Genomic DNA, 17409 nt, shown 5'->3' with positions numbered 1-17409 from the left:
TAATGTTTTGAGGATGGTACTTATTATTACTGTTGGAAGATAATAAAAATGAAGGAAAGAAGCAGAAGGAAGGTTGTTAGGGGTGGGCGTGTACGTTACAAGGAAGGAAAAGTATTACTATAAAAAAAATATGAAAATATACGTATATATATTCCTGCCTTCCTTCTTAGTACACATAATCAAACACAATTCCACCTTCTTCATGTATAACATATGTGCACTTCCTTTATCTACTGTATGTACTTAATTTATCCAATAAAATGGAACTATTCCAATAAGTATAAATATACACATATATATAGAAAAGAGGGGGAGGAGTATTCTCTGTGCATATATTAACTGCATACAATATGACACATGCTAAAAACTTCTAATAATATTCTCGCTTTAAAAAAATAATGGGAGGGAATATTAATGAATAGAATACATCCTAAAAATTTTCCCGTTTAAAAAAAAAAAAAAAAAAAAAAACATGTTCCGGCCTTCTCCTATATATGTATGGGTAGAGGCTTATAAGAAATAATATAACATTCCAAACAAACACAATCACAAACAATCAGTCCCAATGTACAATGCAATAATATAATAATGTAAATAAATGCAGTGCAAGGAAGGAAGGAAGAAAGCAAGGAAGCAAGCAACTATATGAGAGAAAAAGAAAGTTTACATCCATCCATTCATTTCCCCTTCCCTTGTTATTTCCCCTTTTTTTTTCGGAAATACATAAGAGGAAGAACACACATTTCATTTGTGAACACACCCCATTTCCTTCTTAAAAAAGTAGATTATATAAGAGAAGAAGAAGGAAGGGTCGATGGAACAACACACGCACCTAAACAGTGACTAACGTAAAATTCATTACATAAAAATATGTACACATACCATAAGGAACAATGACACCAGAACCGTCAAAAGCAGCACTGGAAACAGGACCATTAGGGGTTTGTTTTTCTGCTTTAACGAGCGTGTGTATCCATATATGCATCTACCATTTTTTTTTTTTGTGTATCCAATTTAATGGAAAAAAATGCAGAAAAAAAAAAGTGTATATGTATATGTGGAAATACACATTAACAATATTCCATTTCTATACAATGTACATGTTCCACTTTCCCCTTGTCTCAATTCCATTTTCATAGGTGGCAAATTTGAGTCAACTACCCTCAGAAAAAGCATATACTCAATTCGATGGAGGGGTGAGTTTTTATAGCACATCCTGTCCTGGGTTAGAAAATAAGGAGACTCAAGTAAAGAGTATATTGAACAACCGTGATAGTGATGGGAATTATGCCAAGAAGATAATAGGTGCCTACTGTGATGCATCCACCATGGATGGCAGGAATCCCTATGGAACATGGTGTCAATTCTTTTATTACTGGTTAGGGGATCTACTATCTAATCAATTGCATGTTGCATCCCCTTTGGACACCTTGAAAAATATCTACGAAAAATTAGAAAATGTTTCTGTTCAAGGGGCTTGTAAAAATATAAACGAAAATATTAACGAAGAAATTTTTCCCCAAGTAAAAATACATTTCGACTACAAACAGGACTATGAAACTTTACAATCACAGTTAGGGAATGGTGTTAGTGGTGTTGTTGTTGTTAGTGATGGTGGTACAAAGACTTGTGATTCAACCTATCACAAACATCTAGAGGCCATTACTAAAGCATGCGAAGCAGTAGCCGCAGATTGCGGGGAAAGGGGGCCAAAGAAGAGTGGTTCCTATTGTGGCCCGCTTCAAGCAGCGGCGGCGGCGAGCACGGACGGAGCAGCTGGAGAATACTGTAGCACAGAGAAGCTGGACATACTAACATGTACAGAAGTACAATATGAACCACAGGATACATTGGAACCTGCATCACATACTGCAGAATCAACTGGTTCTTCGTCGGGAACCGGTTCAACAATTCCCACTGCCGCAGCCGTCTCTTCTACACTAGGCACCGCGCTAGTAGGATTACCAACAATGGCATTCCTATTGTATAAAGTAAGTATTAATTATAACAATTATAATTACCACGATGTATGTACACATATATATATATATATATATATATATATATATATATATATAGTTAGCATATATATACATGTGTATATATATGTATATGTATATATATATTTCTAACCTTCCCTTCCTTTTTCTTCCCTGTTCTTTCAGTACAAACTTCTACCTTCCGGCATACAGAACTTCTTTGGTGAAAGCAGGAACAACGCTCCCAGAAGAGTAAAAAGATCAACAGGGCCTACTTTTAGTACTTTGACAGACGAAGATTCTACATATGCTTCAACAGAGTTCTCGACAGATTCATCATCAACAACAGATGATCATTCTACCATATATAATGGTGGTAGATCACGACCACGCACAGGGGGAAGGGGAGGGGCAAATAATAGACCACAACAACAAAGGGAACAGGGACAAAGGAACGAAGGGAGGCAAAGAAATAACATACATTATCAGCGTATGTGATGTTACACACTAAATGTAAGGTCATTTCGGAGCGACACACACACACACAACGACACATAGAGAGAGGGGGGGGGCGTAGAAAAAAAAAAAAAAATGTACAAAGTCTATATATATATAGAGTGTACACATTTCATATATACAGTGTGTAGTTCATATATACAGTGTGTAGTTCATATACACAGTGTGTAGTTCATATACACAGTGTGTAGTTCATATACACAGTGTGTAGTTCATATACACAGTGTGTAGTTCATATACACAGTGTGTAGTTCATATACACAGTGTGTGTACAGTGTATGTGTGTATATGTGGAAAAGAAGCATAAATGGAAAATGACATTTTTTCCTTTCCTTGCCTTCTTTCACGCCCCCTTTCTTTTTTTGCCTCATTTTTTTCCCTTTTTCCCTTTTTTCTCTTTTATTTCAATTTTTTTTTCTTTCTTTTTTCACTTCATTTTATATTCTTTAAAAGAAGAAAGAAGAAAAAAAAAAAAAATATTAACATAAAAAACAATTATTAAAATAAGAAAAAGATAAAAAGGTCCCAAAGAAAAAAAAAAAAAAAAAGAAGGAAGGCGAACTCATACCTACTCTTTTTTTTGAAGTACTTTTTTTTTTCTTCTTTTGAACTGTTTTTTTTTCCACCATTATAACTAAAATTAAAAGAAACAAAAATTTTGATCGCAAACATGCAAACAACACAAAGCTATGCATCTAAACAACTCCATTTATAATTTTTTAATGCTCAAAATATATAGATAATTCGCTCTTATTACAACGTTAGGAAGTGGGACAATATATAATGAGAGAGAAAAAAGTGCTCATTATTTTTTCTATAGAAAAAAAATATTGACCACTCACTTCTAATTAACTTAATAATTTTTTTTTTTTGGTGTGGAAACAACAACATAACATATATATAATTATGTGCTAAAATCATTTTTTTTCTAGTTATTCTAAATTATCATAAAATCTATATGCATATTTCATTGTGTACGTTGTAATGTTAAATTCTTTCTTCATTTTAAAAATATATATATGTAACACACACTAATAAAAAATAATAACTAATCGCATATATGAACCCACAGAGTAAACTTCATAAACACTTTGTATTAAAAAGAAAGAAAGAAAAAAATACACACATTTATTTCCTAAACGTTCTTTATTTTAAGGAAAAAAAGCAAAAAACAAAAAAAAAAAAGGAGCAAACAAAAAAAGTAAAAAGAAGCAAAAACAAAATGATGGCACCCTTCCTTGCAAAATATTTCATACTCACCTTTGCCCTATCCGCCTCGTTCCTTTGGCAATGTGACCACCATGTATGATAATAACTATTAATTTTGTTTAAAATTTGACGCATATATATTATTATAAATGAATATTTTTTCACTCCATTTTTACACTAAAATTAGAGAAGGAAGGAAAAAAAAATAAATATTTTTTTCAATGTACATCTTTTTCTTTTCTCTTAGGTGATTGCCATAAGCACATCATTAAAGAAAGGAAGTGATGGTATGGCACCCCATGAGGGGAAGGAAAAAAGTACCACCTTTGGCACGTCCACCTTAAGTGTGAAGACCGGTGTAAAAACACAATTAAAACAAGAAAGTGCTATAAAGCACAATGAAACGAGTACGCCACCACCTAAACAGAACAAAGCACCAAATACACCACCAAATAAAGCACCAAATAATGTCCAGTTCATAGGAGGAATAGGCGGAATAGGAATGAAGGAACAATGTAAAATTTTTTTTCATGAAATGATGCATTCGGATTTTATGAGGAAACCCTCACTTCCGTTTATATTAGCTATTTTACTCCCATATCCAATATTATTGATTCTGACGGAAACCTACAGCAGCTATTCCCTGACAGGCGATCTTACTGGAGTTCAATCTGTCCTGTGTAAGGTTGGACTTCTACTTATTGTAACAGTTCTACTGTTATGCATGGTATTAGGGTTTTATTGTTTTAAAAGAAGAAGGAGAAAATGTGCCCAAAAAAATGTACCGAAGAAAAAGTAACAAAGCAGAACGGTGTTAAGAGTAAAACACGAGCTATGACTTACATGTATATACACATACATATATCTACATATATATATATATATATATACATACATATATAAGTTTATATATATATGTAACATATATATATATGTGCATACTTAAATATAAAAACCCCTAAACTCTAATTATAATGTACGAATGGATTAAACGAATGGATAACAAATGGACGACGAATGGATTAAACGAATGAACGAATGGATACATTAAATTAGTGAATTAATATGTGTTGCGTGTGGTTCTACACATATGTAAATTGTACATATATAAAATTTCATATGTGTGTAGAAAAGTAATGTGTTGTGTTCTACATATATATGCAAAATTCTACACATATATAAATTGCAAATGTAGAAATAATGTTATTCTACATATGCAAATTTCTCATATATATGTGTGTAGAAAAAAAAAAAAGAAGTAATGTGTGTTGTGTGTGGTTCTACACATATATATATATATATGTATAGTTATATATATATGATATATATATATGTATATATATGCATTTTCCCCTAAAATAGTACATACACATATAGAAAAAAAAAAAAAAGGGGGAGGGCAACCCCTGAACTCTTCCAACCTCTGAACTCTTCTCATCCTCCCTGATCTCTTTTGAGTTTTATCAAATTAATAAAAGAAGAAGTATCCCTAAAAAGGGTGAAAGGAAAAAGAAAAGAACATATGAAATTTCTCCTTCACAGTATATGTGTATAGGAATATACGTAATAATTGTTGAGGTGTGGTACGAATGTGTCACATGATAATATAATGTTCTACGAATAATGTCCCCAATAATAATGTTTCTACTAATAACAATGTTCCTAATAATATAATGTTCCTAATAATATAATGTTCCTAATAATATAATGTTCCTAATAATATAATGTTCCTAATAATATAATGTTCCTAATAATATAATGTTCCTAATAATATAATGTTCCTAATAATATAATGTTCCTAATAATATAATGTTCCTAATAATATAATGTTCCTAATAATATAATGTTCCTAATAATATAATGTTCCTAATAATATAATGTTTCTAATAGTAACAACCACCCCTCTCCCTTCTGGTGAAATAATAAAATATGAATAAAAAGAGGACATGCTAAAAATTTTCTGCTCAGAAGGAAGAAAAATAAATTATGCGTCCTCTCCCTTCTCCATATACACATAATAATTGAATGAGGTGAAAATAATAATAATAATAACATACATGCTCCAATGTACATGTAATGCCTGTTCTGTATACATAGTGCAATGTACATGTAATGACTTAATATATATGTGTAAGGTGTATAATATAAAAATGTAAAATATAATAAAGTAATATAATAATGTGATATACGAATAATGAATATATCATAAAAATTAAAAAAAATTTCTCCCCTCACCTATTTTGTTTCTTTCGTGCCCAGTTCCTTCTTATACTTACTTGTAACTGTAGATATATGTAATGACTTTGATACATATGTAGTGTGTTATCTTTGTTTAAAAATTAAAGTATATTATAAAGGAAGAAAGAAAATAAAAATTCCACAATCACACTTACAATCCAATCATCATATCATCATAATCATCATAGAACAGACAAACGAAGATTTTCATATACTTCTCCTTATCCTGAATATATGAATAAACAAAAATTTTAGTGTACATCCATTACACTTAGGAAAGTGAACTATAACAATGGCACCAGAAGCCACGGTAAGGGAAATATAATATTTGGAGGGAGTTGCTCTTCTTTTCTTTCCTTCCACAGCATGAACAGAAGTACATACAAGGGGCGCGCATATATATATATTCTTTATTAATTATATATTTATAGGCGCTCGATTTGGATAATTTACCTTCCAAGAAGGATTTCTATGATAAATTCGATGGGGCCACTGAGAGAGAATGTAATAGGAGCAGTAACTACCCCCAAGAGTTAGAACAGAAATTAAAGCAAAACTTCAAGGAGTGTACAAAAATTACTGATGAAGCTAAGAAAATCGCGAAGGCTTATTGTCACGCATGTGGAATATACAGCTCATCAAGCTCCGTGACCGATGATAAGACACCCTGTGAATTTTTTTATTATTGATTAGGGGACAAATACCGGCAAGATTCAGGTAATAAGCCATTGTCAAAGCTTTTGGATGAAATTTACCAAGGACTGAAGGGAAATACTTATTCGAAGAAATGTAGAATTCAATACAGCGATTTTAAAGAAACACTTCTCACCCATATGAAAACAATATTCGATTATTCCTTCGATCACAAATCCGTACCGGAGTATTTACTGAAGAATGGGCTCAACTGTAAAGACCAGTTGCCCACTTACTTAGAGGGAATTGCTTCAGCATGTATTATCATGAGGGAGGCTTGCCCAAATAGCAGGACATATACGAGTGGTACATATTGCTACGACTTTAATAATAAGTACAAAGTACATTGTGGTTTAGCGGAAGCGTTACATTTGTATTGTACAGAGGCAGCTACCCTAGGGGAAGGTAAGGAATATCCTTCTGTAGACAAAAAATTAAAGGCGGAACGGAAGCTCGCACAAAAAGTAACACAAGCAGAACGAGCAACACAAGCAGCACAGGAAGCATCCGCCCAAGCACTCTCACAATTAAAAGAAGCTGAAAGTAAAGCGAGTGCTGCTTCTTCTCTTTCTTCTACCTTCGGTACCTTAGCAGCAATAGAATTACCAGCATTGGCATACTTTTTATATAAGGTAAAATATTACCATTATACATTATAGTAGCGAAATATGAATAATAGTATTTTTCCCATTCCTTCTTTCCTTAGACCTCCTTTTCTTCTAACACCCCTAACAACCTTCCTACCACCTACCACACTAAGAACCTTCCTTCCTTAGACCCCTTCCCTTTTCTTCCTTCCCTTTCATTCCTTCCCTTTCATTCCTTCCCTTTCATTCCTTCCCTTTCATCCCTTCCCTTACCCCTTCCCTTAATCTTTCCCTTAACCTTTCCTTTTCCTTCACCCCCTTTCTCTTTCCTCCCTTAGACCTTCCTCCTCCTTAAATCGTCCCTTTCCCTTCCTCCTTAGACCCCTTACTTCCACACCCCTCCCTTCTTTCCTTACATCCCTTCCTTTCCTTTTCTTATTCTTTCTTATTCCTCCCTTCCTTCCTTAGACCTTTCCTTCTTATTTCTTCTTATTCCATCTTTCCTTTTCATTCCTTCATTCCTTCATTCCTTATTCGTTTTTTTCATAGACTCTTTCTTCCTCCTCGTCCGCCGTTCCTTAAACCCCTTTTCTTCTTGCTCCTTAGGCTTTCCTCTCCTTCCTCCTTCCTTAGACCCTCCTTTACTTTCCTTCCTTAGACCCTCCTACCTTTCCTTCCTTCCCTAGACGAACCCTTCCTTTCCTACCTTACAGCTCCCTAGACCCCTCCTTTCTTAAAACTCCCTTTCATTCCTTCCTTAGACCCTCCTTTCCTTCCTTAGACGACCTCCTTCCTTCCTCCTCCTTAGACCTCCATTTCCTTTCCTCCATAGAACCTCCTTCCTTCCTCCTCCTTAGACCTCCATTTCCTTTCCTCCATAGAACCTCCTTCCTTTCCTTCCTTCCTTTTTTTCTTTCAGTATAAACCATGGTCTTCTTGGTTTGGTAACCACTCAAGTGGTAAAAGAAAGAGAAGATCAGCCGGGCGTGATATTGACGATTTAACAGAAACTTCAACAATAGGCCCATCAACAGGGGATGAATCAACAGTATATGGTGTACAGTCTCGAAGGGGAAGAACAGGAACAAGAACTAATACTAGTACAACAGGTCATCGGAATGTAGGTCACCAAAATATTGGTTACCAGAACATGTAAGACCTGTAAAGGAATGTTCCGCATCAGGGGAACATAAATGTCCGTGCACACAGAATGCATACAATATAAGAAGCAAAAATGACCATTCTTCCTTCTTTTACATTTCCTTCTTTTTTCTTCCTTTTCTTTTCTTCCTTCTTTTTCTTTTTTTTCTTTCTTTTCATTCTTTTCTTTCTTTTTTTATTCCTCTTCTTCATATTTCATTACTTTTTTTCCTTCCTACGTTTGTATGTACGAATAATGACCCTGCATGAGGAAGGAATACTCCCAACGCGGATGCGGAAAAAGGTCCTGACATTTTTGAAAAAATATCAATGTGTAAAAAATTCAAAAAAAATATTTATGCGCGAAAAAAAAATTTATAACAAAAAAATTTTAATGAACATATATTTTGTATCTTCAATAAAAAAATTTTTTTACGAAACAAAACAAAATAAAGTGGGGAATAAAAATTTTTTTTTCACTTCCACTTATATTAATTACACAATGAACAATTGTAAACACATTCACGCAATACCAAAAAAATAAGAAAAATATTCACTACACCCTAAAACCCGCAATCTGAACGTTGAACCTTTTCCTTAAGAACACCTTCCCTAAGAACTTCTTCCTCAGAAACACATTCCTTAGGAACAAAGTCTTCCTCCCCTAAACCCCGAATCTGAAATTTGAGTTCGTTCCTTAGGAACAAAGCCTTCCTCCGTAAAACCCCGAATCTGAACTTGGAATCTCTTCCTTAGGAATATTTTTTTCTTTTATAAATTCGCTTCCCATAAATTCTTGAACCAAAATTTCAAAAAAGTCTTCCTGGACCAGTTGCGTGTCCCCCCTTTGACATTCGTCTAAGACTTCTAAATGAATATCAATAATTATGCGGCGACGACCACCGCGGCGACGAACGGCACGTTTACCAACGCCCTGTTTTTTCCTTCTTTTTATAGACGTAGAACGAGGTTTGCGCTCCTTTACTAAGATATATTCACGTGGACCAAGGTGCTCATCCACATGGTCAACAATCTGCTGTTCTGAGGGAAGTGGACCACGTACTTCACGAGCTCTTCTGTAACGTTTTCTTGTCTTACGAAGCATTCCAAAGTACTGAACACAAAAAAAAAAAAAAAAAAGAAGAGAAAAAAATGTTTCTTTAATGCGGATGTGAAATTTTGTTCACGCTACAGTAATTACTTCTTCAAGCCTTAAGTGCATAATCACTACACATACACCCCTAAAATACGAAATGCTACACAAACACACCCTACTCATTCATTCACCTTTAATTTTTTTTTTTTTTTTCCCTGTTCTTTTCTTCTAAAAATAATTTTTTTTTTTCTTTTTTCTTTTTTTTTTCTTTTTTTTTTCTTTTTTTTATTCTTTCTTTTTTTCCCTTTTTTTCTTTTCTTACCTTCCAAAGGAGATAGGTCATAGCAGACATACCAATGAAGACAGGAATGGTAGGAAGGTATGGGGTAAGGAGTTCGGAAGGATGGAAGGAATGGTCGACCATCCGTTCCTTCTTTACATTCTGTATTTTTTGTGGTTTACTTCTAACTGCTGGTGGTGGTTGGACTGCTGCTGTTCGTGTTGTCCCATGGCCATCTTGCCCTGGGGCAACTCCTGTCCCTGGAACAGTTCCTGTATCTGGTAAAGGACCAGGAGCAGGAACAGTTTCAGGTTCAACACTGTGATCATTACCATGGGTAGTATCTGAAGTGTAAGCAAGAAAAGTGGTTTCAGTATAAGTAGAAGTAATATAACCGAGGGTAGTGGGTGCACCTTCGTGTGCACTATATTAGACATTTTTCTGAGTGACCTCCTTTTAGATATTATTACCTGGAGTTCCAGTTCCGGTGACGGCAGTTACTTCCTTCGTATCCTTATCAGAAGCTCCGGAGGGAGCATCCTCCACCTGCACTCCTGGTATTGAACTTAATATTTCCTGTATGTGCTCCTCATCCTCTGTATTTGTTATACTGGGAGGTATGAAGTCATTACAATTTTCTGGATTGGGCTCGGCACCACTAATTAGAATTGAACTGCGATCATCACTTTTTCTGTACGTTGCGGCCTTTCCGCATTGTACACTTTTGTTACCTGGTTTCTTTGGTGGAGGTGCTGACTTCGAACCAGGTTCCTGTTGAGTCTTCGCTTGCGTATTCTGCGTACATATATCATTTATAGCAGTTATAGTTTGTGCTACTATTCCGTCCTTCCCGTCAACCGTCGTTTTTACTTTATTCCATAGATTTTCGTGCTCAACAGTATAATCTGTACACTCTTCCCTGTGACATTCTTTACAAACTCCTTCTGGACATCCCTTTCCATAGGATCTCCTTTTGATAGTAAAGGCATATTCCACGGCCTCCTTGGTTATACAATTTCCCCGTAACAATTCCTTCATGTATGCATTCAATAATGCACATGCTATGGTACTCTTGAATTCCCTGTTATCTCTGTCATTCGTATCCGTCAGGTCGGTAGGAATATTGTATATATGTTTTAACCCTCTAACAATGTAAGTACATGCTTTCTTATTTTGTTCCTCTGTAGATGTACCATTTGTCTTCTGCCCAATGTCTTTGCATAGATTATCGTCGGCTGTGCCCGTGCTGTTCATAGCATTAGACAGATCTTTCAATATACTTTTTATGTCGTTATTCCAGTATTTATCCTATGGACAACAAAAAGAAGGAAGGCACATACATGTGTACACTTAGTATAAGCACGCAGGATTTAAATTTGCCTCCCCTATCTATGCGCCAAAGATAGAGGACACACGGTACCATCCTTGACAGAAGTAAACAATATCGTCTCTTACCATACCCGTCCCTGGTCTATTATTTTTCCATGTGCTTGTGACTTTGTCTAAGCGGGTCTGTAATTTACTTTTGCCGTTGCTACAGGTGTTTACTGCACCGCCTGGTTTAGAGGGTGGTGATTGTTGTATCTTTTGAATTTCTTCCTTAAGCTTTTCCACTTTTTCCACAAATTCCCCTAACCTCTCATCCCCACCCTGATTGCCACTGCCGCGTCCACGCAGCGAAACCTTCAGTGGATCAAAATTAGTTGTTTTTCCACCCTTGCACCAGTTTTTGTCGTGTATTTCACTCAATTTGTTCCTCTTATCATTTCTACGGATAAATTCAGATAACAAATTCACCATATCGTGCTTCCCTCTGTACAGACCACTAAATTTACCATACCTACACTCATTATTGTACCCACTATTCTTTAACATAATATCCAGAGCGTCGAATGCTTCAAATGCATATTTAATAACTTCCATTCTGTTGCATCTTAAACCCACATATAATAACCATGCGTTTAACAGATCACACTTGGAAATACACTTCCATTGGCAATTATTACTCTGCTCCTTGTCTTCCTCACATGGTCTTTTATTCTTATTTGCCATCATCAAATTTTTTACCATAACCCTACAGAATTCTTTATCTTGCACACTCTTCAATCTACCCTGGCCCTGTGCATCGCTATCACACACAGAAGATAGGTAACCGAACAACTTGAAATCATAATATTCACTCTCCGAATCTGTTGGCTGATTAGAGAACTTCGTGAACCATTCGTTAATGTTATCTGCACATTTGGTTGAAAGAAGGAGTACATACATTATTCCCTACAGGTGTACCTGCTATATACGTTATTTTACATTTACGAATACACTTGTACAATATTCAACATACATACACAAATTCCCCTCTGCAAAAGAAAAAAAAATATTGGAGAAATAAAGTGAAAGGCAACTGTGCACATACCATCTTCTCCCAGTTCCCAAGCTCCACGGAATTGTTCCTTTATTTTTTGTTCCAGTTGGCTACAATTTAAATTCTTCATTCCATCTAACATTTGGTTAACTTTATCCTTCTCCATACCACCTTCATTTTCCACCATTTTCTTTAACTCATTATCATTGGTTTTCCGCAGAACTCCCACTACGCCCATTTTCCGTTCTGACTCCCCCTTCTCTTCCACTATGTTCACCTTTACGTGTTTGTCGCATTTTGCTTTTCTTACTATTTCCTTTGCACCCTTTATTCCTTTCTTACTTTCATTCTTCTCTATCCATTCTTGTACCGTTTTCCCAAACATTCTGTTAGCTACACTGAAACTTTCAGTATTAACCCATTTGCACTTCCGATAGTTATCTACCGCCCCGAGCATATCTCTCTGTGCTCCTACTGCACCAGACACATATTCCGTAATTTCCCTCAACCTGCAATGTTTCCCAAATAATTGTATTATAGTTACACTCCCTATGATACATCGCATGTAGTCCCATATTCCTTCCTCACCATTGTTGCCCCTCTCCACCTCCAGCTTCCCATGATCTGTCATTTTCAACTTATTAATATAAAACAGTATTTTGATCATAGCTTTGCACAGATCTTTTCTGTTTACTACGTCCACAGTATATCCCTCCCCAAGTTCACTGCACATGGTCTGTACAAGTTGATGATCTTTAGACATGCGTTCAATTAGTTCATTGAACATTTCTTCCATTTTAGTCCATATTTCATCCTGCACGGATAATTGCGAAGATTATGCTCACATATATATACATCTACCTTGCGTATTTGCTCTATTTCTGCTATCGTCACATATATGTGTGCTAATATGGTCCATATATTCGTGTGCCATACTGAATTGGCTAAATCACCAACCGTTCCGGACGTCCCTCTTTCGTGTTGCCAGTCTCCTATTAATCGTGCAAAATTCAAGAATTGTTCCATGGTTCCTGCCTCTCCTTACATAATTTGCTTTTATTCTTCTTTTACTTGCTTCTTCTCTCTTTCTTTTTTCTTTGTTTTTTTTTCTTTTTTTTTCCTTAAACTATTTTCTCTGATTCCCTTATTTCACCTTGATGCACCCTCTTGCAGAGAGTGCACATAGAGGTTCTAAAATACTAAACAGCAGGCAATATGCCTATTCCACAACCTACAAAAGAACATTATTCTTACACCTGGAACCCTACTCCTGCACCCGGAACCTTCACTCTAATACCCGGAACCCTACTCTAACAAACTGTACCTACTCTCACACCCTGAAGCCTACTCTCACACCCTAAATCCTACTCTCACACCCTAAACACCATTCACACACCCTTAACCCTACTTTTACATTCTGATCCCTAGTCTTACACCCTGAACCTTCACTCTAACACCCGAAATCGTACTCCTATACCCCGAACGTTCACTCTAATAACCGGAACCTTAATCCTATACCCTGAAGGTACACTCTAATACCCGGAACCCTACTTCTATACCCCGAACGTTCACTCTAATAACCGGAACCCTAGTCTTATACCCTGAAGGTACACTCTAATACCCGGAACCCTAGTCCTATACCCTGAAACTTCACCCTAATACCTTAACCCTACTCCCACACATTCAACCCTCCACATTCTTACTTCTATCTTTTTTTTTTTTTTCTTTCTTTTCCTTCCCTCACAAAATATTTTGCTCTTTTTTTTTTTCTTTTCCTTCTTTCCTCTCATTCTTTCTTTTTTCCTTACCTTTCATCCTTACCTTTCTTCCTTACATTTCTTCGCCTTCCCCCCCCTAAGGAGCTAAGTTGCTGGCGATACTGTTGTTGCATAACCTAGAAAAGAACTATACCCCCACACCCTGAACCCTACCTCTACAACTTTAATCCTATTCTCATATCCTTAACCGTACTCCCATACATTGAACCCACTTTTTTTTCCCTCTTTTTATTCTTTTTCTTTTTTCCTTCTTTCCTTCCTTCCTTTTTTATTTCTTTCTCTTTTTTCTTCCTTTTCTTTCATTTTCTTGTTCTTTTTCTATAAAAATATATCTAAAGCAAAAGAATTCTTGAATACAACATTCCCTTCTCTCCTTCCATATGCATTTTACATACTTCCCTCACTTTTTTTTTTTTTTTCGTCCTTTTTTTTTTTCTTCTCTTGTTTTTTTTTTCTTTTTGTTACTGCCTTATTTCGTTTTCCTTAACAATAGAGAATATTCGCCGTAAGAAGCTAAATACCAGGCCATATAGTTATTCCAGAACCTAGAAAAGAAGCTTATCCCCTAACCCTATTCCCACAACCTGAACCTTCACTTTTATATCCCGAACCTTCATCATAACACCCCTAAACCATCATTCTGATACGCGGAACCTTCACCCTAACACCCTAAACCTTCATTTTAACACCCCGACCAACATCATCCTACCACCCCTAACAGCATCATTCTACTACCCCTAACCACATCATTGTACTACCCCTAACCACATCATTTTAGCACCCCTAACAACATCATTCTAACACCCCTAACAACATCATTCTACTACACCTAACAACATCATTCTACGACCCCTAACAACATCACTCTACCACACCTAACAATATCATTCTACCACACCTAACACTATCATTCTACCAACCCCTAAAAACATCATTCTAACACCCCTAACAACATCATTTTAACACCCCTAACAACATCATTCTACTACACCTAACAACATCATTCTACGACCCCTAACAACATCATTCTACGACCCCTAACAACATCACTCTATCACACCTAACAATATCATTCTACCACACCTAACACTATCATTCTACCAACCCCTAAAAACGTTCCTCCCACCCACCTAACAACCCACCTACCACCATACCCCCCCTAACCATCTTCCTTCACTTAGGAAGTACCTTCCATTCTAACAACCTTCATTCGACCTACCACCACCCCTAACAATGTTCCTTCCTTCCACGAACCACCGTAACAACGTTCCTTGCACCTACCACCCTACCAGCCCTAACAACCTTCTCCTTTTTAATCCTTCCTTCCCTTTAGTATAAACCATGCTCTTCTTAGTTTGGTAACCACTCTTCTGGAAATGAAGGAAGGAGCAACAGAAGAAGGAAAAGAGCAATTGGACAGGACCTTTATGATGTAACAGAAACTTCAACAATAGGCTACATAGAAAGTTCGGAAGCAAGTTCCACGTTTGATCCCACTACAGTACATTCTGCTCCATACACTAGACCGTCTACCCAAGGACAGTCTACCAGCAGAAGTGGAAGAACAGTAGCGCAAGCAGCAACAAATACGACAAATGATAATACTCCACCAGGTCATCGACAAAATATAGGTTACGGTCGTATGTAATATTGTATTTAATATTCCCTTAAAAGATACGGCAGAACATAAAGACCGTAAAGTGTAAGGAACAAAATAACATTTTTTCCTTTTTTTTTCCTTCCTTCTTTTTTCATTCTTTCCTTCTTTTCTTCACATTTCTTTTTTTTTCCCCCTACATTTGTATCATTAAATAACTGTAAAAGGAAGCGCGAGAATCGTCGCGGGAACCTTCCGCGCACAATTTGGAGGAGCACCTTTTCAAATGTCCATAATTGGACGTAAGAGAAAAAAAATTAGTAAGTTAAAAAAAAAAAAAAATTACAAAGTTAAAATTTATAACAAAATAAATAATTATGCTGGATCATCAATAAAAAAATTTTATCAAAACAAATCAAAATGAAGTGGAAAATTTTTTTTTTTTCCCGGCTTATACTAATTACACATGAACCTAAACACTGTCATGCAATAACGAAAAAAAAAAAAAAAATGTATTTATTACACACTAAACCCGGAATTAGAACTTGGAACTTGTTCCTTAGGAACATCATCCATAGGAATATTTACTTCAGGAACTTCATCCTTAGGAAGAAACTCTTCCTCCCTAAACCCGGAATCGGAACTTGGAACGTGTTCCCTCAGGAAACACCTTCCTTAGAAACACATTCCTCAGGAACGACTTCCTCAGGAACACCTTGCTTAGGAATAGTGTCTTCCTCCCTAAACCCGGGATCTGAACTTGGAACCTATTCCATAGGAACATCAACCATAGAAACATGTTCCTTAGGAACATTTTCTTCTTTTATGAATTTGCTTCCCATAAATTCTTGAACCAAAATTTCAAAAAAGTCTTCCTTCGTCGAATGCAGGTCCCCTTTTTGACATTCGTCTAAGACTTCTAAATGAATATCAATAATCATGCGGCGACGTACACGACGACGACCGGCACGAGGACGACCAAGGCCCCGTTTTTTCCTCCTTTTTATAGGCGTAGAACGAGGTTTTGGTTCCTTTACTAAATAATATTCATGTGGACCATCATCTTGGTTGTCCACATGGTCAACAATCTGCTGTTCTAAGGAGGGACCACGTAATTGATAAGCCCTTCTGTAACGCTTTCTTCCCTTACCAAGCTTACCAAAATACTGAACAAAAAAAAAAAAAAAGGGAAAAAATATTTTTTTTTAGGAGGGGTGAAATATTTGTTAACACGCAACAGTAATTACTACATGAAATGCAAGTGATAAAATCCTACACATACACCCTAAAATGCGAAATCCTACACACACAAACACCATAAAATCTGAAATCCTACACATACACCCCTAAAATGCAAAATCCTACATACACACGTAAAATGCGAAATCCTATACGCACACACCCTTAAATGCGAAATCCTACACACACACATCCCTAAAATGCGAAATCCTACACACACACATCCCTAAAATGCGAAATCCTACACAAACACCCCTAAAACGCGAAATGCTACACACACCCCTAAAATGTGAAATCCTACATACACCCCTAAAATGTGAAATCCTACATACACCCCTAAAATGCGAAATCCTACACACACAGCCTAAATTGCGAAATCCCATACACATACACCTTAAAATGCGAAAATCCTACTCATACACCCTAAATGATTCATTCACCTTTATTTTATATATATTTTTTTTTTTTTCATACTTTTTTCATTTTTTTTTTTTTTTTTTTTTTTCTTTTCTTTCTTCTTTTCCTTTTTTTTTACCTTCCAAAGTAAGTAGGTTATAGTTATGATTCCAATTATAGAAGGAATTAAAGGAAGGTGTGGGGTAAGATTAGAAGGATTTATAGGGTTTAGGGTTTAGGGTTCAGGGTTCAGGGGTTTAGGGTTCAGGGTTTAGGGGTTTAGGGTTCAGGGTTTAGGG

At 36.0% G+C, this 17409-nt stretch overlaps 3 protein-coding genes across 3 annotated transcripts; all 3 read right to left on the bottom strand.

Moving 5' to 3' along the window:
• Positions 1-9059: 9059 nt before the first annotated feature.
• Positions 9060-10175, bottom strand: PCOAH_00028300 (SICA antigen; the record flags this gene model as incomplete). The annotated part of the gene is made up of 3 exons (XM_020059635.1): positions 9060-9476; positions 9921-10082; positions 10134-10175. 3 exons carry the CDS (start codon positions 10173-10175, stop codon positions 9060-9062), a joined length of 621 nt encoding a protein of 206 aa, XP_019915456.1.
• A 19-nt stretch (positions 10176-10194) lies between these two features.
• Positions 10195-12896, bottom strand: PCOAH_00028290 (Uncharacterized protein; the record flags this gene model as incomplete). Its single annotated transcript, XM_020059634.1, has 3 exons — positions 10195-11046; positions 11194-11972; positions 12152-12896. The coding sequence occupies 3 exons, from the start codon at positions 12894-12896 to the stop codon at positions 10195-10197; spliced, it is 2376 nt and encodes a 791-aa protein (XP_019915437.1).
• A 3346-nt stretch (positions 12897-16242) lies between these two features.
• On the bottom strand, positions 16243-17197 carry PCOAH_00028280 (SICA antigen; the record flags this gene model as incomplete). The annotated part of the gene is made up of 2 exons (XM_020059633.1): positions 16243-16641; positions 17189-17197. The coding sequence occupies 2 exons, from the start codon at positions 17195-17197 to the stop codon at positions 16243-16245; spliced, it is 408 nt and encodes a 135-aa protein (XP_019915197.1).
• Positions 17198-17409: the final 212 nt, after the last annotated feature.

Source organism: Plasmodium coatneyi, chromosome 10, assembly GCF_001680005.1.
Source record: "Plasmodium coatneyi strain Hackeri chromosome 10, complete sequence".
Lineage (NCBI taxonomy): Eukaryota > Apicomplexa > Aconoidasida > Haemosporida > Plasmodiidae > Plasmodium > Plasmodium coatneyi.
This window is presented reverse-complemented; position numbering and strand designations above follow the sequence as displayed.